General features: G+C 40.2%; 2 protein-coding genes and 1 long non-coding RNA gene across 6 annotated transcripts in view; 2 read left to right on the top strand and 1 right to left on the bottom strand.

Moving 5' to 3' along the window:
* The window catches only part of LOC310736215 (chloride channel CLIC-like protein 1), a 20,034-nt gene extending 12,018 nt beyond the window's left edge, over positions 1 to 8,016 (top strand). The window contains exons 10-11 of one of the 3 annotated variants that reach the window (XM_083559589.1): positions 7,442 to 7,539; positions 7,626 to 8,016. In XM_083559589.1, the coding sequence (XP_083415715.1) occupies positions 7,442 to 7,539; positions 7,626 to 7,820 (293 nt within the window). In that variant the 3' untranslated portion in view covers positions 7,821 to 8,016. Of the gene's footprint in view, positions 1 to 1,108; positions 1,531 to 2,259; positions 2,351 to 7,441; positions 7,540 to 7,625 lie in introns of those variants that run through there. The other 2 variants (XM_083559590.1, XM_083559592.1) reach the window with 2 other exon arrangements.
* Positions 3,229 to 24,313, top strand: part of LOC310736219 (chloride channel CLIC-like protein 1) — a 24,359-nt gene continuing 3,274 nt past the window's right edge. Inside the window, exons 1-6 of one of the 2 annotated variants that reach the window (XM_083559602.1) lie at positions 3,229 to 3,366; positions 11,588 to 12,146; positions 16,985 to 17,122; positions 20,666 to 20,765; positions 23,318 to 23,415; positions 23,502 to 23,648. In XM_083559602.1, coding sequence (XP_083415728.1) covers positions 11,757 to 12,146; positions 16,985 to 17,122; positions 20,666 to 20,765; positions 23,318 to 23,415; positions 23,502 to 23,648 — 873 coding nt within the window. In that variant the 5' untranslated portion in view covers positions 3,229 to 3,366; positions 11,588 to 11,756. Of the gene's footprint in view, positions 3,367 to 11,587; positions 12,147 to 16,984; positions 17,123 to 18,930; positions 19,243 to 20,337; positions 20,479 to 20,665; positions 20,766 to 23,317; positions 23,416 to 23,501; positions 23,649 to 24,313 lie in introns of those variants that run through there. The other variant, XM_083559603.1, reaches the window with a different exon arrangement.
* The window catches only part of LOC310736222, a 14,705-nt gene continuing 14,021 nt past the window's right edge, over positions 23,630 to 24,313 (bottom strand). Inside the window, exon 2 of the long non-coding RNA XR_014536493.1 lies at positions 23,630 to 23,699. This is a non-coding gene — a long non-coding RNA (uncharacterized lncRNA). The remainder of the gene's footprint in view (positions 23,700 to 24,313) is intronic.

Below are 24,313 nucleotides of genomic sequence, written 5' to 3'. Positions count from 1 at the left end.
ATTCTACGAGATTACGTTCGTTTTAATGCAAAATAATTGAACTGAAAAGTAACTCGCATTACTTTTTAAAAAAAAGTAACTCAGATATTAGTGTGTAAATTTATAAAGTAACGCGCTACTTTACTCGTTACTCCAGAAAAGTAATATTATTACGTAACGCACGTTACTTGTAACGCGTTACCCCCAACACTGATCACCACACATGCTGGACACCTTCTTAGCCAAACAAATTTATTTTAGTCTCATCAGACCACAGGACACAGTTCCAGTAATTCATGCTCTTGGGCAGGTTGTCCTCAGCAAACCATTAGCCGGATTTCTTATGGTCCTTTTTTAGGGTGCACTTACGTTTGTTGTCCGCTATTTTGACAATAATGGCTGTATGTTGTTATTTTCAGAGTACAGTAAATCTGTACTGCTATACAAAGTGCACATTGACTATTCTATATAACCAATTCTCATTTCTATAGTATATGGAAAGATATACTACAATGATGGCTGAAATGTGAGGGGTGTACTCACTTTTATGAGACGCTGTTGTAAGGAAGGATTCCCATTGAGTTGTATTTCCACGCTTCACCACTAGAGGCAGACATACAGTTTGCAAAGCATGACAAGTTACCCATGACATCACAGTGCACCGTCCTCCATCAAGAGTATAAAAGGCCAGAACACTGAGCAGCAGCATGCATTCAGCATCACACAACCTAACGAACAGCAGCTAACAGAAGAAAACAAGAATCACCTCATATACGATCAATTCTAAACTCAGTAAAGTTGAGTGTTCTGAATCCTGTACCGTGTTTTTACTGACACGTAAAATGTCAAAACTTAACAGTGAAGGACTGGAAGAAAGTTTTGAGGAGGACTGGATGAGTGTGTAAAGCTGTTATTAATGCTAAGGGAGAATTTTCTCCTTACAAAATAAAGTTTGTATGTTTAAATATTTGTTTAAATTAAAGTAAACCTTCATTGTGTTTGTTGCATAGAAACAAAAGGAAGTTGAATGCGTCTCTCAAAAGCCCATAAATGCATGACTGGAGTTTTTTAATGACTTATTTTTCATTTGATCATTTGTAATATATTACTCACATTTTTTTAAAAACAGGTCTCTTGCTTCGTCTTGATCGTTGTGGCAATAATCTGCATGGAGATGTCGCTGGGGTCCTGGTTTGTCCAGTTGAAGAGAATATTTGCCATATGCCTCTTCATAAGTCTGGTGTGGTACTGGATTTATCTCTACAAGGTACCTACAACTGTGTGCCACTCTGATCTGTCTCCTGCACAGTTCTTGTCTCCTCACTTTGTCCACTTTGTTAAATGTTTTCAAAAAGCTACATTTTTGTTGAATCTCATTGTGGATGGAAGGCCAAAACTGAGAAAATGATGCATTTTTAAACAAATGTATTAGTGTGGACATGGCCTCAGTTTTTTCAAATCTTTATATGGATTTTACATTTTCTTAATTGCCTTTGTTGAGCACCAAATTTGAACAACAAATTTGCAGTTGATCTGCATAACAATAAAACAGTATATACCTCATGTAGAGGAGTACAGTTTTAGTATATACCTCTACTCATGTAGACGTATATATACTGTTTTATTGTTATTCATATCAACCCCAAATTTGTTCTAGGCATGTCTGACCCATTTCTTATGTCTTTACAGACCTTGAATATGACCATGATTATGTTGATTACAGACCCCCTGAAGCATTTGAATAGTTTTTGTGTTTGCAGCAAATTTCTTAATGTAAAACTGATTATTATAATTTTAATTGGGAAAATGAATTTATTTTGTGATTCTACCTTTCAAAAGTGTTTTCTCTGTTAAATTGGCTGGGTATCTCAGCAGGTACCCCAGATATTTTAATTCCATTTATTTTTCCACACCAACTATCAGATCACATTTATATACGATCAATTCTATATCCAGTAAAGTTGAGTGTTCTGAATCCTGTACCGTGTTTTTGCTGACACGTAAAAGGTAGAAAAACACAGAAGAACTTAACAGTGAAGGACTGGAAGAAAGTTTTGAGGAGGACTGGATGAGTGTGAAGTGTGTAAGCCTCATGTTGAGTATCGCATGGACCGTTCAGAGAGAGCACTAGGATTGCTATGGTGTGTAAAAGGGTGATTTGTTTCAAGCTAAACATCTCTGTCAAGGATAGACCCCACACCAGGAGAAACATCCTGTCAATAGTAATTTCCATTTACCGATCCACTGGGTTTCTTCTCTCCTCTAACACACTTTGCTAAGTTAATTCTTCAGGATCTTTGCAGAGTTTGGTGCGTTCATTCAGGCAGAACTGCATCACTTCTCAGATGCCAGTGACCATGCCTATGGTACAGTAAGTTACCTTCGACTGTCTGCAGAACAACATATTGTGCATGTAACCTGTTTGATGGGCAAAACCAGAGTTGCACCTTTGAAGCAAGTGAAAATTCCACACATGGAGCTTGTGGCAGCCGTCTTTTGATCCCCCAGCAGCATCACATCACGGTGGAGTGTGGGAAAGGTTGATGCGTATGGTGAGGAAAGTTCTCCACTCCATTGTACGAGAACAAACCCTTGATGATGAAGGCTTACAAACACTGTTCTGTGAAGTGGAGGCTATTCTCAACAGCCCGTCAGTCCCCTCAGCACAGCGTCTGATGATGAACATGATCTAGAAGCACTGACACCAAACCATATTTTGCTTTTTAAATGTCATCCTGTTTTTCCTCCGGGACTATTTAAATGAACAGATCTCTACAGACGTTGCTGGAGAGTTCAGTATCTAACAGATGTGTTTTTAGGAAACAGTGGACAAAGGAATAAATGAAATAATTGTAATAATTCTGGTAAGGCATCATTGAACATGTCTTACCAGATTCCAAATGGTTGGTAAGAGCTGCGCAAATCCGAACCAAAAACGGTATTTTTGAAAGGCCAGTAACGAATCTCCGCCTGCTATTGGAAAGAGAAGAATTAAGTTCGGTGTTACCTCCCCCCCCCTACTGATTACTACTAATTTAGTAGTAATCTACTAAATTACTAGAAATTTAGTAGAATTTCTAAACTTTCCTTGGTACATGATCACGAGCCACGTGTGCCTTCTTGCTTAGATTACCGTGCTGCTCATTTTCTATTTGTGTGACCTTTCAGCCAAACGTCGTGACTGCTGAAACGCACTATGATGCTGAGGTCAAGCGAATGCTGGCGGAAATCCAGAAGCTTGTGAATGAAGATAGCAGCTGGAGAACCGGCTCTCTAGATGATGCGCTGAGTAAAATTCTTATCGACTTTAAACACCACGACTACGAAGCCTCCAGGAAGTGGCGCTTCGAAGACATGTTTGGGGTCGAACCCGACACGGTTATCAAGGTAAAAATTTTCCTTTTTTTTTTTTTTTTTTTTTTTTATTAGGGGCTGCATAATATTTAAAATCTGTATCTAATCACTCGTTTTAATTAATTACTAAACACTAAAACAATTTGAGGACAAATTTGTATGTTTTACTAGATTTACTAGACAAGGGTGTTAGAACTGACTTTGTACCCATGGCCATCGTCTTGTTGGTACAAATTTGGGTTTCCTATTTGAAGTGAAAGAAAAATGTACTTTGTGCTATCGGCAAAAATCCATACCGATAGTTTTTCCCAGGTTGCTAAAGCAGGTGTCATCATACATTTACAAGAGTGACCTCTAGAGGCGAATCACTGATGCCACATGCTGTTAGTTCAATATTTTTTTTGTTAGGTTTTTTCTGTTGTTTATTTATTTATTTGGAGTGTTACTTTTTGTTTCTTTTTAAATGCATTCCTTTGATTTTCTTTAATATTTATTCATATAGTTAATGTTTATATTTTCATTTAACACATTTTCATGATTCAGTACTGTTAGTTTTTTTTTTTTTTTTTTTTTTTTTAAGTTCAGAACATTTTTAAATAGAGTATTGTTTTTTTTTTTTTTTGTTAGGTTTTTTCATCCGGTATCCATAAAAAAAAAAAAAAAAACAAGGATACTGGATAAAATCGATTGATCTGTTATTGGCAAATACGATCCAGCCTAGCTATTGGTATTTATAACATGAATTTCTTTCTTTGCATATCCCAGCAATATTAAGAACATAAGGTCAGAGTGCAGGTTTAGCTAGGAAATAGCACCCTTGGAGCAGAGAGAGTTAAGGGCCTTGCTCAAGGGCCTCAAGCGTGGCAGCGTGCCGATACCAGGGCTTAAACCCCCGACCTTCCAATCAGTAACACAGCCTTAACCACTAAGCTAACCCTGAGTATATTATAAATAAGAGTACATTTTCAATTAAAAAATTTGAGTATCACCCAAAAGGCGACTCTTGTTTAGCAAAATGTCTTTCTGAATCACGTACATCTTGGATCGTGATTGGACCTCGAGTTTGCTGCATGTATGTGATTTTAATGTCCATTTTTACCTTTGAAATATAATTCTCACAATTTTTATTACAGGTCTTGGGCATTGTCTTGATCATCGTGGCAATAATTTGCACTGAGATGTGGTCGGTGGTGTCCTGGTTTCTCCAGTTTAAGAGACTGTTCGTCATATACGTCTTCATCAGTATGTTGTGGAAGTGGTATTATCTCTACATGGTAAGGTTGAAAGGTCAATAGCGATTACAGTTTATTGCAAACTACACTAAATAACATGCATTGTAATTGTTTGGTATGGTATTGCTCTTCTAAAGTCATATCCTCAATATTTCCAAAGTGACTAAATACCATAATTATGGTGTAATATTGAATCCAAAGTGTGATTGAAACATTCAACCTTCTCTAGATTGCCTATTCTGAACAGCAGGCCAAACTTGCAATGATGAAGAACCTTAAAGATAAATGCACCAGAGTGAAGAAACCTGACTGGATGGAAAATATCAAAGGTGAGGTCCTGGAAATTTCCATTCATATACATGTATGTAGGGATTTGAGTGGAGACGCTGGCTTTTTGATAGACTCTGTATTTAGCTGCATCAGCATTTGAATTGCACCACGGGGCAAACCCAGGACCTGGGAGAGGTAATTATCTCATGTTTGGCTTGAAAACATGAAAGGATGCTGTAGAAGATCTGTCAGTGCCTTGTAGGAGTGTAACCCTTGTTTTACGTACAAGGTTCACTCTTGAACATTTAAAATCAGTGTCTACACTGCAAACACCTGTTTTTAACGACAGTCTAGCAATATGGATTCTTTTGCGTTTCATTTACTGCTTCAAGAATTTTTCTTAAAAGGAGAAAATCCTGACAATTCCATGTAGAGAATAAAGGATGGAAGGAAGGAATACATTTCTGAATGAATAAATATCTTCTGTATTTTTTAAATGACGTTCCACGGACGTTAACCGTTCCGGTCATGAAGATGGCGATGCCATCTTCATGACCGTCCATCTGGCCCTCATCCACCTGGACAATAAGGACACTTGCGTACGAAAGCCGGTAATAGACTTCAGTTCAGCATTCAACACAATCCTCCCTCAGCACCTGATTGAGAAGTTTGAGCCTACTGGGCCTGAACACTTCCCTTGGCAACTGGGTCCTGGACTTCCTGACTGGGAGGCCTCAGTCATTTCGGATCGGGAACAGCATGGAGCCAACAACCCATCTCTGAACATTGACAAAACCAAAGAGATTGTTGTTAACTTCAGGAGAACACAAAGCGGCCATTCCCCACTGATCATCGATGGATCCTTTGTGGAGATCGTTAAGAGCACCAAATTTCTTGTTGTACATCTGGTGGAGAACTTCACCTGGTCACTCAACACCAGCTTGAACACCAAGAACCAAGAACGTGCTCAGCCCACTGCTGTTCACTCTGCTGACTCACAACTGCGTAGCAATGCGCATGTCGACAGACATCAAGTTTGCTGATGACACGACCGTGGTGGGTCTAATCAGCAAGAACGACGAGTCAGCATACATACAAGAGGTGAAACTGTTAACAGCCTGGTGTGGAGTGAACAACCTGTCTCTGAACGTTAACAATATCAAAGAGATCGTTGTTGACTTCAGGAGAACACAAAGCGGCCATTCCCCACTGATCATCGATGGATCCTCAGTGGAGATTGTCAAGAGCACCAAACTCCTTGGTGTTCATCTGGCGGACAACCTCACCTGGTCACTCAACACCAGCTCCATCACCCAGAAAGTCCAGGAGCGTCTCTACTTCCTGAGAAGGCTGAGGAATGCCCATCTCCCTCCCCCATCCTGACCATGTTCTACAGAGGGACCATTGAGAGCATCTTGATCAGCTACATCACTGCCTGGTTTGGGAACTGCACAGTCTTGGATCACAAGACCCTACAGAGGATAGAGAGGACAGCTAAGAAGATCATCGGAGTATCTCTCCCTTCTATTATGCACATTTAAACCACACGATGCAACCGCAAAGCCAACAGCATTGTGGACGAACACACACCCGTCACACACACTTTTCACTCTACTAACATCAGGAACCGGTTCCGAAGCATTCGGGCCGCAACATCAAGACTGTGCAACAGGCTTTTCTCGCAAGCCATCAGGCTCCTCAATACACAGAACTGAAATGGAACTCTCTCTCTCTCTCACACGCACACACAAATGTGTGTTACCGAACTGCACAACCTGAACTTAACACACACTCATTACTTATTACTCATCTCAATCTCATTCGTTCCACAATCATTCATTTATTATTTATACTTGACCGCATTACACTGTTTACATGGTGTTTTTTTCACCTTTGACTGCTGTTTTTTGCACTGCATTGTGTCTGTTAATATCCCAGTTATAGTTTTTACATTTCTCCTCGCACAGTACAAAGTATACAGTAGGTTTACTGGTTGCCGCTATCTCTTGTCTTGTGGTTTTTGTCTGCACTGTCTGTACTGGTTATTTTGTCTGCACAGTTTGCACTAGGTTGCACTCTCCATTTTCTTAGAAGGCTAAGGAAAATTAAATAATAAATGTATGAAACACACACTTGTACACATTTCTGTATTACCCAAATTAGGGCTAACAAATGTGAACTATTTAGTTTTTTCATTTATCTAATCAATTTAATCAATATAATAAAAAAAAGTGTAACGATTCATTCTACAAAATAATGATTTAAACTAAGCAGGCATTTTATAAAACTTGTTTTAAAGATTTTTTACGAAAGTTAATAATTAAATGATTTATTAAGGTTAATATAAAAAAAAAACGATTTTAACAAAAACCGACAAGCAATTTTATGGTTTGCATTTCTTCCCTCTAACGGTACCATTGGACCGAATTAAACCGTGACTTTCACCGAGGTAAGTACTGAACCGAGAAATTTGTTTACCATTACACCCCCTACTGGCTGGAGCAAGAGAAATTCTTAGCCTTTTGCCACACTTAGCTTTACCAGAGATCATGGACAAATAAAGATTTTTACAACCGTGTCTAAACATTTCACTTCTATGGTTTCAGATTGGTTTTGGACAACGTGGACTCTTCAGGACGACCCTTGTAAGCAATACTACGAGACCCTGCTTGTGAATCCGATCCTACGCGTGCCTCTGAACAAGGTTCTACTTCTTCACTGCTATGCTCTTCAACTCATAATTTATTTTTTTTTTTTCACCTCAGCCTGACTTGTTTCGTGTCTTTACAGGTTGTCGAATTGACCATGACCACCTTAATTACAGACCATCTGGAGCACTTGTCACAAGGCATTGACGCATTTCTCAGGGGCTTACTGGATCCCCTGTCTGTTAGGCTTCATATGCCTGTGCTTCTTTCATTCGCGCTCGCCATCGTGGTATGTCATTTTGAATGGTTTCGGTTTTTCGGTGGAAAATGGCTGTAAAACCTTTTTATTTTCAGTTGTACTGAGATCAGGACTGAGCAAATCCCAACTAGGGGTGTGCGATATTGACCAAAAATGATATCTCGATATTTTTGGGGGGATTTTATCAATAATGATAAAAAGGCTTCCTACGCATTTTGGAAAAGTATGGAATTTGATTTGTGATTTTCAGGTCTGTATTTCCTTGTGGAGGCGAAATCAAGCAAAAACAGGCGATGCGGTGTCTAAAACAGAAGTCTTTTAATACTAACTTCTTGTTTTTTAATTGTTAAATAAAATCGTCACCATTGTAATCATGCTGATCTTTGAAGCACTTTTCGTGTGACATTAATTAACTAAATGAAATGTTAATGTACACAATTTCCACCCCCATATCTTACATTTTGATCATTCTGAATGCACTCTTCTTCTTCTTCTTTCGGCTGCTCCCATTAGGGGTCGCCACAGCGGATCATCCGTCTCCATACCACCCTGTCCTCTATATCTGCCTCTTTTACACCAACTACCTGCATGTCTTCCCTCACCACATCCATGAACCTCCTCCTTGGCCTTCCTCTTTTCCTCCTACCTGGTGGCTCCATCTTCAGCATTTTTCTACCAATATAAATCATGTCCCTCCTCTGCACATGTCCAAACCATCTCAATCTCGCCTCCCTCACCTTGTCACCAAAACATCCTACATGTGCTGTCCCTCTAATAAACTCATTTCTAATCTTGTCCATCCTCGTCACTCCAAACGAAAACCTCAACATCTTCAGCTCTGCTACCTCCAGCTCCACCTCCTGTTTTTTACTCAATGCCACTGTCTCTAATCCATACAACATCGCAGGTCTCACCACAGTCCTATAAACTTTCCCTTTCATTCTTGCAGATACTCTTCTATCACAAATCACTCCTGTCACTCTTCTCCACCCACTCCACCCTGCCTGCACTCTTTTCTTTACTTCCCTAACACACTCTCCATTACTTTGCACTGTTGACCCCAGGTACCTGAACTCCTCCACCTTCTCCACCTCTTCTCCCTGCAACCGCATCACTCCACTGCCCTCCCTCTCATTCACACACATGTACTCTGTCTTACTCCTACTGACTTTCATTCCCCTTCTCTCCAGCGCATATCTCCACCTCTCCAGGCTCTTCTCAACCTGCTCTCTACTCTCACCACAAATCACAATATCATCTGCAAACATCATAGTCCAGGGAGACTCCTGTCTGACCTCGTCCGTCAACCTGTCCATCACCACTGCAAACAGGAAAGGGCTCAGGGCCGATCCTTGATGCAGTCCAACCTTCACCCTGAACCAGTCTGTCGTACCTACTGCACACTTTACTGCCGTCACACTGTCCTCATACATGTCCTGCACCACCCTCACATACTTCTCTGACACACCTGACTTCCTCATACAATACCACAACTCCTCTCTCGGCACCCTGTCGTACGCTTTCTCTAAATCCACAAATACACAATGCAGCTCCTTCTGTCCTTCTCTATACTTCTCCATCAACATCCTCAAAGCAAATAAGGCATCTGTGGTGCTCTTCCTCGGCATGAAACCATACTGTTGCTCACAGATGGTCACCTCTTCTCTCAGCCTGGCTTCCACTACTCTTTCCCATAACTTCATGGTGTGACTGATCAACTTAATTCCCCTGTAGTTACTGCAGGTCTGCACATCTCCCTTATGCTTAAAGATCGGTACCAGCACACTCCTTCTCCATTCCTCAGGCATCCTCTCCCCTTCCAGAATCCTGTTAAACAATCTGGTTAAAAACTCCACTGCCATCTCTCCTAAACATCTAAACGCTTCTACCGGTATGTCATCTGGTCCAACCGACTTTCCATTCTTCATCCTCTTAATCGCTGCTCTCACTTCCTCCTTACTAATCCTATCTACATCCTGTTTCACCAACTCCACATCCTCCAACCTTCTCTCTCTCTGATTTTCCTCATTCATCAGCTGCTCAAAATACTCCCTCCATCTTCTCAACACACTCTCCTCACTAGTCAACACATTTCCCTCTCCATCCTTTATTGCTCTAACTTGCAGTACATCCTTCCCAGCTCGGTCCCTCTGCCTGGCCAATCGGTATAAATCCTTTTCTCCTTCCTTAGTGTCCAACCTCTTATAAAGCTCCTCATATGCCTTTTCCTTGGCTTTCGCCACATCCCTTTTAACCTGCTGCCGCATCTCCTTGTACTCCTGCCTACTCTTCTCATCACTCTGTCGATCCCACTTCTGTTTTCCCAATCTCTTTCCCCTAATGCTCTCCTGCACTTCCTCATTCCACCACCACGTCTCCTTGTCTTGCTTTCTATTTCCAGATGTCACACCAAGTACTTTTCTAGCTGCCTCCCTCATCACTCCTGCAGTAGTTGCCCAATCATCCGGCACCTCTTCACCACCACCAAGCCCCTGTCTGACCTCTTCCCTGAACCTCACACTACACTCTTCCTCCTTCAGTTTCCACCATCTTATTCTTCTTTCAAACCTTACTTTCCTCCTCTTCTTCTTCGCCTCCAAAACCATCCTACAGTCCACCATCCGATGCTGTCTAGCTACACTGTCCCCTGCCAACACCTTACAGTCTCCAATCTCCTTCAGGTTGCATCTCCTACACAGAAGATAATCCACCTGTGTGCACCTTCCTCCACTCTTATACGTCACCCTATGATCCTCCTTCTTCTTAAAATACGTGTTCACCACTGCCATTTCCATCCTTTTAGCAAAATCTACCACCATCTGCCCTTCCACATTCCTCTCCTTACAACCATACCTACCCATCACCTCCTCATCACCTCTGTTCCCTTCACCTACATGCCCATTAAAGTCTGCCCCAATCACCAATCGTTCTTTCCTAGGTACACCATCTACCACTTCATCTAATTCACTCCAGAATCTTTCTTTCTCCTCCATCTCACAGCCAACTTGTGGAGCATAGGCACTGATGACATTTATCATCATCCCTTCAACTTCCACCTTCACGATCATCACCCTATCAGAAACTCTCTTCACCTCCACTACACTCTTACTGTATGCTTCTTTCAGAATCACCCCTACACCATTTCTCTTCCCATCCACACCATGATAAAACAGTTTAAACCCACCTCCAATGTTCCTGGCCTTACTCCCTTTCCACTTGGTCTCCTGAACACACAACACATCTACCTTTCTCCTCTCCATCATATCAGCTATCTCTCTCCCTTTACCCGTCATAGTACCAACATTTAAAGTACCAACCCGAACCTCTACTCTCCTACACTGCTCCTTTTCCTGCCGTCTCTGTAGACGTCTTCCTCCTCTCCTTCTCCTCCTTCGGCCAACAGTAGCCCAATTTCCACCGGTACCCTGTCGGCTAACGATACCTGTGGCGGTCGTTGTTAACCCGGGCCTCGACCGATCCGGTATGAAATTCTCATTTGTGATCCGCATATTTGATTTGGCACATGTTTTACGCTGGATGCCCTTCCTAACGCAACCCTCCCCATTTACCCGGGCTTGGGACCGGCACTAAGAGTGCACTGGCTTGTGCCCCCCTAATGGCTGGGTTTTCTGAATGCACTCTACTCGTCTTAATCACGTATCGCACACGTGCACTCTGTAGGTGTGTTTTGTTTGGGTTTTGCGCTGTACTGTTTCAAATCGTTAAAACAACAATTACGATATTATCGTAGAAAATACACATCGTACACCCCCATTGCCAACTCTCGATGATCGTGTCTCGTATAATTTCTAATGGTCCAAAAATCTTTTTGATCCTTTGCCCAGGTCTTTATATACAGCGCTGGCCAAGCAGCTGTAAACCATGCTGTTCTTGGACCTCTCTGAGGAGGTCATTGAGATCCTCCACCCGGCATTGCACAGCAGCCTGCTGCTCCTCCAATACAGGGGTCAGAGGAACATGGAGAAGAATCAATGGAACTGTTAGCAGGAGGCAATGGCAACCAACAATGCCACACAACCCAGACAAGAGGGCAACCAGGTGAAACACGTGAGGAACCGGCCCCATATCGACAAAATGCAGCCTGAAATTCGCCAGAGGAGACCCTACAGGAGACAAGAGCAGCAGAGGGTGCGGGTTGAAACCCTACATAACGCAGACAACTTTTACAGTGGGGATGAGACGGAGACTCTGCTGGAAGCAGTGGTCGAGGACCAGGCTGGGAATCTGGATGAAGAACCGCTGAATATTGGTAAGGAATCAGTAATGGATTCATCTGCATCTAACACAGAAATAAAAAACATTCAACCAGGATCTAAGGAGCTCAGTGAAACAACATGTAACCCTAAAGATAATAAAACCTCAGAAAATATTAAACGGAATGAGGTAAATATCGGTGAAGTTTATAGTTTTTATTTATTAATTTTTTTTTTTGTTCAATCCTAAAGTGTTTATTTGTTGAGGAAATATGCAGTAATAATTTAACCTATACTTAAAAATATTTTAAATTGTATTATTTCATTATAATCTGATTATTGTTTTTTTTTTTTTTTTATAAATGTTTGTATAAAATTGAGACCATTTTTTCACTGTTTAATGAAAGCCAACAAGTGAACTGTACAATTACAAATATATTTACCACCTAATAAATGTAATATCTCTAGCTCCATTAGTACAGTATCAGTGCAATTTATGGGGTTATAAGGCCACAATATTACCTACATAATATTAAGGTGTTGCATAAAATTATTTTTGTTAACTTTCAGAAATATGTCGACGAACATCACCCACTATCAATGATGCGAACATTTTAAAGTTATAGCACAGACTATTGTAATTAATAACCCACCAGGAACCTTCTAGACCAGATATACACTTTTACCCCATGAAACCCCACATCAAAGTACTGTTTTTATTAATAATATTTTAACTCCACAAACCTATGTTAATTTAGTTTATTATTCACACACTCTTTTTATGGCTAAAAGGTTTTCTTTTGCGCCAATGCACTGTAGCGTCATTTTAAAAAGTTCCTATAGAGGGCAGTGTAGTGCGGTGGCTGAGCTCTAAATTAGAACCTGTTAGATGTGTTTCCAGGAGGAACAATATAATGGTGCACCTCTGAGAGCACATGGAGGTGAAAATGTTTGGAGAAAGTTTCTCTGTAAATAAATAAGAATTCTCACCTGTTCAGCTCAAATTTATTTTAGGTAAAAGTAAAATAATAACTTTGCAATTGTAAAGCTTCAGTAATAATTAATTGTGAGTTTGAGTGTAAAGTTTGATGTTAACATTTAGATATTTTGATGTTTGATTCAGAAATGAAATGGTAATTTCAAGAATGTCTTTATTTATATTAATGCATATTTTGTTTGTTTGGTTATATTCATTTTTCAACATTTTTTAACCTATTGATTACTGCTACTCTTACAAATTATTACAATTTCTACAGCTTCCCTCTAACTGTAAAATTGGACCGTGACTTTCACAGAGGTATGTACCGAACCAAGAATTTTGTTTACCATTACACCCCCTAGTGGCTGGAGTAAGAGACATTCTCAGCCTGTTGCCACAGTGATCTTTACCAGGGATCATGGACAAATAAAGATTTTTTTCAACCCTGTCTAAACATTTACCGTCTATGGTTTCAGATTGGTGTCGGACAACGTGAACGCTTCAGGATGACCCTTGTAAGCAATACTACGAGATCCTGATTGTGAATCCGATCCTACATGTGCCTCCAAACAAGGTTTCTACTTGTTCACTGCTCTGCTCTTCAACTCATTAAAATTTTTTACCTCAGCCTGCCTGACACCTTTAATTACAGACCCTCTCAAGCACCTGGGACAAGGCTTTAACGAGTTTTTTTAGGACCTTAATGAAAGACCTGCCTGTTGCGCTTCAGATACCTGTGCTTCTTGTATTCGCGCTCGCCATCGTGGTGTGTCATTTTAAATGTTTTCGATGGAAAATGGCTGTCAAACCTTTTATTTTCAGTTGTACTGGGATCAGGACTGAGCAAATCCCAACTAGGGGTGTGCGATATTGACCAAAAATGATATCTCGATATTTTTGGGGGGATTTTATCGATAACGATATAAAGGCTTCCTACGCATTTTGGAAAAGTATGGAATTTTATTTGTGATTTCCAGGTCTGGATTTCTTTGAGGAGGCGAAATTAAGCAAAAACGGGCAATGCGGTGTCTAAAACAGAAGTCTTTTAATATTATCTTAGTTTTTTCCGACTGTTAAATAAAATCATCACCATTGTAATCATGCCGATTTTTGGAGCACTTTTTGTGTGACATTAACTATATGAAATGTTAATGTACCCCCCCCCCCATCTTTTGTGATCATTCTAAATGCACTCTACTAGACTTAATCACATAGCGTACACGTGCACTCTGTAGATGTGTTTTGTTTGGGAACTGTGAGCAGAAGGCAGTGGCAACCGTGTTCGATAATTTATTTATTCTATACAGGCAGGAAAGAAGAATGTGTTGAATATTGGCACTCTAGTTAAACACTTGCATTCCTTCCTGCTGGTCATTTGACAATAAAACGAGCAGCAAGCAAGAGAAAGAGAGCCTTCACACTTAAAGAAGTTCTGGATGAAGTTATGCAGCCTGAACCCAGCGAGCTGCAGGATTCATCTGCAGACAGCACTGACTCAAGAGAGTCAGATCCAGACTTTGAGGCAGCATCCACACCCTCAGCTACGTCGACTGAGAGTGAGGATGATTCTGAGGATCCTGGATCGGGAGAAATTGCCAGGTGTGGTCTCCAACTAATGAAGAGACCGCTCCTTTTATCCAGCCTGCTCGAGGTGTGACTGCAGGGCCGACACGCTATGCAAAAGCGAGGGTAGGGGATATAAAATCTTTTGATCTTTTTTTTTACTGGAGATATGTTGGATTTAATTGTCAGCATCACGAAAATCCATGGGCGGCACACCGATTAAGATTGGATCGAGGTGGACTCAACAGATGTCAAGGCCTACATGGGCCTGAATATTTTGGTCTACAGGTCCAGAAATGAATCCACATGCTGCCTGTGGGACAATCGAAGTGGCCGGGCAGTTTTTAAGGCCACTATGTCCCTCAGAAGGTTTCATCAGATAAGCAGAGCGCTGCTTTTTGATGACAAGCTCACCAGACAAAAGAGATTACGCAAAAGAGATTACAAGCTTGCACCAGTCAGAGCCCTATGGGACCCTTCAAAGGACGATGCCAATTTCGGCAATATATGCCCAAAAAATCTGCTGAATATGGACTAAAACTTTGGGTCATTGCTGATGTCGCCACATTGTATGCCTGGCGGTGTTCACTGTATCTGGGGAAGATTGGGGATGCTGCAGAGGTGGGAGAGGGCATGCGAGTTTGGGGGAGATGACTGAGGGACTCAAGGGAGTCACTGTCTGTTTTGACAACTTCTTCACTAGTTATAAACTTGCACAGGAGCTTCTTAAAAAAAAAAAATAGCCCTAGTCGGAACAGTAAGAAGAAATAAACCTGAGCTGCCACCCAACCCGTTGCAGGTTAAAGGAAGTCCTGTCCCCTCCTCTGTCTTCGGTTTTACCAGCAACACGACAGCTGTCAGTCACATTCCCAAACGGGGGAGGAATGTGATCCTTTTGATCATGTGAGGCAGCAGTGACAGAGGGACCGAAATCAAAACCCGAAATCATTACTTACTACAACCGCTGTAAGGGAGGTGTCGACAATCTAGACAAGGTATGTGCCATCTCCTATTTCAGATCAATCTTTACTGAATTAATGTGCTTGTTAGAGAGAGATTTAGGAGATAGTTTGTGTTTGCATGTACAGTATGTTTGCATGATTATTCTCATTGTCATGTGCAGCTTTAGAATGAAGCTTTAAGTTTTAGAAAAAGTATAGATGAAGTGTGTACTTCCAAGAAAACAATATCTTTGTAGGTTGTCGGCACCTACAGCAATAGATGAAAGACTAATCGGTGGCCACAAATGTTATTTTTTAATATGGTGAACATATCGGCTTATAATGCCTGTCATTTTTACAACCGTTGATCCCTCCTGGAACCAACAAAAGCTCTACAGAAGGAGGCCTTTTTTTTTTTTTTTTTAGGAGTTGGGCAACTTAATGATTTCAGCAGCAATTTTAAAGAGCCAGCACTTGCCCCGTGCACCAATTGCTGCTGCACTTGTGCAGGACACCAGCAGGCACCAGCAGCTTAGTTCAGAGGGGATCATGTAAGTGCCGCAAAAAACGTACAGTGTGCACTTGCATTAACTGTGGTGAATGCCAATGCACTGTAGCGTCATTTTAAAAAGTTCCTATAGAGGGCAGTGTAGTGCGGTGGCTGAGCTCTAAATTGGAACCTGTTAGATGTGTTTCCAGGGGGAACAATATAATGGTGCACCTCTGAGAGCACATGAAGGTGGAAATGTTTGGAGAAAGTTTCTCCATTAATAAATAAGGATTCTCACCTGTTCAGCTCAAATTTATTTTAGGTAAAAGTAAAATATCAACTTTGCAATTGTAAAGCTTCAGTAATATTTAATTGTGAGTTTGAGTGTAAAGTGTGATGATAAAATTTTGATGTTTGATTCAGAAATGAAATGGTAATTTGAAAAATGTCTATTTATATGAATTCATATTTTGTTTGTTGTTTGGTTATAGTATTCATTTTTCAAAGGTTATCAACCTATTGATTACTGCTACTCCTACAAATTATTACAACTACTACAGCTTCTGTACCGCCGGTACTACTACTTCTGTCCAGAATTAAAAGCAGTAAAATCTCTTTTAGTTGTCCTCTTGTGTCCTTCAGACTTCCGAAAGCCATTTTTAAAGTTTGGGCAGAGCTGAAAAATTGGGAAAGCTTAACATTTTGCTATGCAGTAATAATTTAATCTATACTTCAAAAATGTGCTATTTTAAATTGTATCATTTTTATTATGATCTGATTTATTTTTTTAATTCATAAATATTTGTATAAAATTAAGAACTTTTTTCACTGTTTAATGAAAGCCAACAAGTGAACTGTACAATTACAAAATATATATTTACCACCAAATAACATTTGTTTAAATTAAAGTAAACCTTCATTGTGTTTGTTGCAGAGAAACAAAGGGAACATGACTGCGTCTCTCAAAAGCCCATAAATGCATGACTGGAGTTTTTTAATGACTTATTTTTCATTTGATCATTTGTAATATATTACTCACATTTTTTTAAAAACAGGTCTCTTGCTTCGTCTTGATCGTTGTGGCAATAATCTGCATGGAGATGTCGCTGGGGTCCTGGTTTGTCCAGTTGAAGAGAATATTTGCCATATGCCTCTTCATAAGTCTGGTGTGGTACTGGATTTATCTCTACAAGGTACCTACAACTGTGTGCCACTCTGATCTGTCTCCTGCACAGTTCTTGTCTCCTCACTTTGTCCACTTTGTTAAATGTTTTCAAAAAGCTACATTTTTGTTGAATCTCATTGTGGATGGAAGGCCAAAACTGAGAAAATGATGCATTTTTAAACAAATGTATTAGTGTGGACATGGCCTCAGTTTTTTCAAATCTTTATATGGATTTTACATTTTCTTAATTGCCTTTGTTGAGCACCAAATTTGAACAACAAATTTGCAGTTGATCTGCATAACAATAAAACAGTATATACCTCATGTAGAGGAGTACAGTTTTAGTATATACCTCTACTCATGTAGACGTATATATACTGTTTTATTGTTATTCATATCAACCCCAAATTTGTTCTAGGCATGTCTGACCCATTTCTTATGTCTTTACAGACCTTGAATATGACCATGATTATGTTGATTACAGACCCCCTGAAGCATTTGAATAGTTTTTGTGTTTGCAGCAAATTTCTTAATGTAAAACTGATTATTATAATTTTAATTGGGAAAATGAATTTATTTTGTGATTCTACCTTTCAAAAGTGTTTTCTCTGTTAAATTGGCTGGGTATCTCAGCAGGTACCCCAGATATTTTAATTCCATTTATTTTTCCACACCAACTATCAGATCACATTTATATACGATCAATTCTATATCCAGTAAAGTTGAGTGTTCTGAATCCTGTACCGTGTTTTTGCTGACACGTAAAAGGTAGAAAAACACAGAAGAACTTAACAGTGAAGGACTGGAAGAAAGTTTTGAGGAGGACTGGATGAGTGTAAAGTGTGTAAGCCTCATGTTGAGTATCGCATGGACCGTTCAGAGAGAGCACTAGGATTGCTATGGTGTGTAAAAGGGTGATTTGTTTCAAGCTAAACATCTCTGTCAAGGATAGACCCCACACCAGGAGAAACATCCTGTCAATAGTAATTTCCATTTACCGATCCACTGGGTTTCTTCTCTCCTCTAACACACTTTGCTAAGTTAATTCTTCAGGATCTTTGCAGAGTTTGGTGCGTTCATTCAGGCAGAACTGCATCACTTCTCAGATGCCAGTGACCATGCCTATGGTACAGTAAGTTACCTTCGACTGTCTGCAGAACAACATATTGTGCATGTAACCTGTTTGATGGGCAAAACCAGAGTTGCACCTTTGAAGCAAGTGAAAATTCCACACATGGAGCTTGTGGCAGCCGTCTTTTGATCCCCCAGCAGCATCACATCACGGTGGAGTGTGGGAAAGGTTGATGCGTATGGTGAGGAAAGTTCTCCACTCCATTGTACGAGAACAAACCCTTGATGATGAAGGCTTACAAACACTGTTCTGTGAAGTGGAGGCTATTCTCAACAGCCCGTCAGTCCCCTCAGCACAGCGTCTGATGATGAACATGATCTAGAAGCACTGACACCAAACCATATTTTGCTTTTTAAATGTCATCCTGTTTTTCCTCCGGGACTATTTAAATGAACAGATCTCTACAGACGTTGCTGGAGAGTTCAGTATCTAACAGATGTGTTTTTAGGAAACAGTGGACAAAGGAATAAATGAAATAATTGTAATAATTCTGGTAAGGCATCATTGAACATGTCTTACCAGATTCCAAATGGTTGGTAAGAGCTGCGCAAATCCGAACCAAAAACGGTATTTTTGAAAGGCCAGTAACGAATCTCCGCCTGCTATTGGAAGGAGAAGAATTAAGTTCGGTGTTACCTCCCCCCCCCTACTGATTACTACTAATTTAGTAGTAATCTACTAAATTACTAGAAATTTAGTAGAATTTCTAAACTTTCCTTGGTACATGATCACGAGCCACGTGTGCCTTCTTGCTTAGATTACCGTGCTGCTCATTTTCTATTTGTGTGACCTTTCAGCCAAACGTCGTGACTGCTGAAACGCACTATGATGCTGAGGTCAAGCGAATGCTGGCGGAAATCCAGAAGCTTGTGAATGAAGATAGCAGCTGGAGAACCGGCTCTCTAGATGATGCGCTGAGTAAAATTCTTATCGACTTTAAACACCACGACTACGAAGCCTCCAGGAAGTGGCGCTTTGAAGACATGTTTGGGGTCGAACCCGACACGGTTATCAAGGTAAAAATTTTACTTTTTTTTTTTTTATTTTTTTTTTATTAGGGGCTGCATAATATTTAAAATCTGTATCTAATCACTCGTTTTAATTAATTACTAAACACTAAAACAATTTGAGGACAAATTTGTATGTTTTACTAGATTTACTAGACAAGGGTGTTAGAACTGACTTTGTACCCATGGCCATCGTCTTGTTGGTACAAATTTGGGTTTCCTATTTGAAGTGAAAGAAAAATGTACTTTGTACTATCGGCAAAAATCCATACCGATAGTTTTTCCCAGGTTGCTAAAGCAGGTGTCATCATACATTTACAAGAGCGACCTCTAGAGGCGAATCACTGATGCCACATGCTGTTAGTTCAATATTTTTTTTGTTAGGTTTTTTCTGTTGTTTATTTATTTATTTGGAGTGTTACTTTTTGTTTCTTTTTAAATGCATTCCTTTGATTTTCTTTAATATTTATTCATATAGTTAATGTTTATATTTTCATTTAACACATTTTCATGATTCAGTACTGTTAGTTTTTTTTTTTTTTTTTTTTTTTAAGTTCAGAACATTTTTAAATAGAGTATTGTTTTTTTTTTTTTGTTAGGTTTTTTCATCCGGTATCCATAAAAAAAAAAAAAAAACAAGGATACTGGATAAAATCGATTGATCTGTTATTGGCAAATACGATCCAGCCTAGCTATTGGTATTTATAACATGAATTTCTTTCTTTGCATATCCCAGCAATATTAAGAACATAAGGTCAGAGTGCAGGTTTAGCTAGGAAATAGCACCCTTGGAGCAGAGAGAGTTAAGGGCCTTGCTCAAGGGCCTCAAGCGTGGCAGCGTGCCGATACCAGGGCTTAAACCCCCGACCTTCCAATCAGTAACACAGCCTTAACCACTAAGCTAACCCTGAGTATATTATAAATAAGAGTACATTTTCAATAAAAAAATTTGAGTATCACCCAAAAGGCGACTCTTGTTTAGCAAAATGTCTTTCTGAATCACGTACATCTTGGATCGTGATTGGACCTCGAGTTTGCTGCATGTATGTGATTTTAATGTCCATTTTTACCTTTGAAATATAATTCTCACAATTTTTATTACAGGTCTTGGGCATTGTCTTGATCATCGTGGCAATAATTTGCACTGAGATGTGGTCAGTGGTGTCCTGGTTTCTCCAGTTTAAGAGACTGTTCGTCATATACGTCTTCATCAGTATGTTGTGGAAGTGGTATTATCTCTACATGGTAAGGTTGAAAGGTCAATAGAGATTACAGTTTATTGCAAACTACACTAAATAACATGCATTGTAATTGTTTGGTATGGTATTGCTCTTCTAAAGTCATATCCTCAATATTTCCAAAGTGACTAAATACCATAATTATGGTGTAATATTGAATCCAAAGTGTGATTGAAACATTCAACCTTCTCTAGATTGCCTATTCTGAACAGCAGGCCAAACTTGCAATGATGGAGAACCTCAAAGATAAATGCACCAGAGTGAAGAAACCTGACTGGATGGAAAATATCAAAGGTGAGGTCCTGGAAATTTCCATTCATATACATGTATGTAGGGATTTGAGTGGAGACGCTGGCTTTTTGATAGACTCTGTATTTAGCTGCATCAGCATTTGAATTGAGACACCACGGGGCAAACCCAGGACCTGGGAGAGGTAATTATCTCATGTTTGGCTTGAAAACATGAAAGGATGCTGTAGAAGATCTGTCAGTGCCTTGTAGGAGTGTAACCCTTGTTTTACGTACGAGGTTCACTCTTGAACATTTAAAATCAGTGTCTACACTGCAAACACCTGTTTTTAACGACAGTCTAGCAATATGGATTCTTTTGCGTTTCATTTACTGCTTCAAGAATTTTTCTTAAAAGGAGAAAATCCTGACAATTCCATGTAGAGAATAAAGGATGGAAGGAAGGAATACATTTCTGAATGAATAAATATCTTCTGTATTTTTTAAATGACGTTCCACGGACGTTAACCGTTCCGGTCATGAAGATGGCGATGCCATCTTCATGACCGTCCATCTGGCCCTCATCCACCTGGACAATAAGGACACTTGCGTACGAAAGCCGGTAATAGACTTCAGTTCAGCATTCAACACAATCCTCCCTCAGCACCTGATTGAGAAGTTTGAGGCTACTGGGCCTGAACACTTCCCTTGGCAACTGGGTCCTGGACTTCCTGACTGGGAGGCCTCAGTCATTTCGGATCGGGAACAGCATGGAGCCAACAACCCATCTCTGAACATTGACAAAACCAAAGAGATTGTTGTTAACTTCAGGAGAACACAAAGCGGCCATTCCCCACTGATCATCGATGGATCCTTTGTGGAGATCGTTAAGAGCACCAAATTTCTTGTTGTACATCTGGTGGAGAACTTCACCTGGTCACTCAACACCAGCTCGATCACCAAGAACCAAGAACGTGCTCAGCCCACTGCTGTTCACTCTGCTGACTCACAACTGCGTAGCAATGCGCATGTCGACAGACATCAAGTTTGCTGATGACACGACCGTGGTGGGTCTAATCAGCAAGAACGACGAGTCAGCATACATACAAGAGGTGAAACTGTTAACAGCCTGGTGTGGAGTGAACAACCTGTCTCTGAACGTTAACAATATCAAAGAGATCGTTGTTGACTTCAGGAGAACACAAAGCGGCCATTCCCCACTGATCATCGATGGATCCTCAGTGGAGATTGTCAAGAGCACCAAACTCCTTGGTGTTCATCTGGCGGACAACCTCACCTGGTCACTCAACACCAGCTCCATCACCCAGAAAGTCCAGGAGCGTCTCTACTTCCTGAGAAGGCTGAGGAATGCCCATCTCCCTCCCCCATCCTGACCATGTTCTACAGAGGGACCATTGAGAGCATCTTGATCAGCTACATCACTGCCTGGTTTGGGAACTGCACAGTCTTGGATCACAAGACCCTACAGAGGATAGAGAGGACAGCTAAGAAGATCATCGGAGTATCTCTCCCTTCTATTATGCACATTTAAACCACACGATGCAACCGCAAAGCCAACAGCATTGTGGACGAACACACACCCGTCACACACACTTTTCACTCTACTAACATCAGGAACCGGTTCCGAAGCATTCGGGCCGCAACATTAAGACTGTGCAACAGGCTTTTCTCGCAAGCCATCAGGCTCCTCAATACACAGAACTGAAATGGAACTCTCTCTCTCTCTCACACGCACACACAAATGTGTGTTACCGAACTGCACAACCTGAACTTAACACACACTCATTACTTATTACTCATCTCAATCTCATTCGTTCCACAATCATTCATTTATTATTTATACTTGACCGCATTACACTGTTTACATGGTGTTTTTTTCACCTTTGACTGCTGTTTTTTGCACTGCATTGTGTCTGTTAATATCCCAGTTATAGTTTTTACATTTCTCCTCGCACAGTACAAAGTATACAGTAGGTTTACTGGTTGGCGCTATCTCTTGTCTTGTGGTTTTTGTCTGCACTGTCTGTACTGGTTATTTTGTCTGCACAGTTTGCACTAGGTTGCACTCTCCATTTTCTTAGAAGGCTAAGGAAAATTAAATAATAAATGTATGAAACACACACTTGTACACATTTCTGTATTACCCAAATGGGGGCTAACAAATGTGAACTATTTAGTTTTTTCATTTATCTAATCAATTTAATCAATATAATAAAAAAAAGTGTAACGATTCATTCTACAAAATAATGATTTAAACTAAGCAGGCATTTTATAAAACTTGTTTTAAAGATTTTTTACGAAAGTTAATAATTAAATGATTTATTAAGGTTAATATAAAAAAAAAAAACGATTTTAACAAAAACCGACAAGCAATTTTATGGTTTGCATTTCTTCCCTCTAACGGTACCATTGGACCGAATTAAACCGTGACTTTCACCGAGGTAAGTACTGAACCGAGAAATTTGTTTACCATTACACCCCCTACTGGCTGGAGCAAGAGAAATTCTTAGCCTTTTGCCACACTTAGCTTTACCAGAGATCATGGACAAATAAAGATTTTTACAACCGTGTCTAAACATTTCACTTCTATGGTTTCAGATTGGTTTTGGACAACGTGGACTCTTCAGGACGACCCTTGTAAGCAATACTACGAGACCCTGCTTGTGAATCCGATCCTACGCGTGCCTCTGAACAAGGTTCTACTTCTTCACTGCTATGCTCTTCAACTCATAATTTTTTTTTTTTTTTTCACCTCAGCCTGACTTGTTTCGTGTCTTTACAGGTTGTCGAATTGACCATGACCACCTTAATTACAGACCATCTGGAGCACTTGTCACAAGGCATTGACGCATTTCTCAGGGGCTTACTGGATCCCCTGTCTGTTAGGCTTCATATGCCTGTGCTTCTTTCATTCGCGCTCGCCATCGTGGTATGTCATTTTGAATGGTTTCGGTTTTTCGGTGGAAAATGGCTGTAAAACCTTTTTATTTTCAGTTGTACTGAGATCAGGACTGAGCAAATCCCAACTAGGGGTGTGCGATATTGACCAAAAATGATATCTCGATATTTTTGGGGGGATTTTATCAATAATGATAAAAAGGCTTCCTACGCATTTTGGAAAAGTATGGAATTTGATTTGTGATTTTCAGGTCTGTATTTCCTTGTGGAGGCGAAATCAAGCAAAAACAGGCGATGCGGTGTCTAAAACAGAAGTCTTTTAATACTAACTTCTTGTTTTTTAATTGTTAAATAAAATCGTCACCATTGTAATCATGCTGATCTTTGAAGCACTTTTCGTGTGACATTAATTAACTAAATGAAATGTTAATGTACACAATTTCCACCCCCATATCTTACATTTTGATCATTCTGAATGCACTCTTCTTCTTCTTCTTCTTTCGGCTGCTCCCATTAGGGGTCGCCACAGCGGATCATCCGTCTCCATACCACCCTGTCCTCTATATCTGCCTCTTTTACACCAACTACCTGCATGTCTTCCCTCACCACATCCATGAACCTCCTCCTTGGCCTTCCTCTTTTCCTCCTACCTGGTGGCTCCATCTTCAGCATTTTTCTACCAATATAAATCATGTC

This window comes from Silurus aristotelis (assembly GCF_946808225.1).
Source record: "Silurus aristotelis genome assembly, chromosome: 13".
In the NCBI taxonomy this organism is placed as follows: Eukaryota; Metazoa; Chordata; class Actinopteri; order Siluriformes; family Siluridae; genus Silurus; species Silurus aristotelis.
Note: the sequence above shows the minus strand (reverse complement) of the source record. Positions and strands in the feature narration are given on the sequence as shown.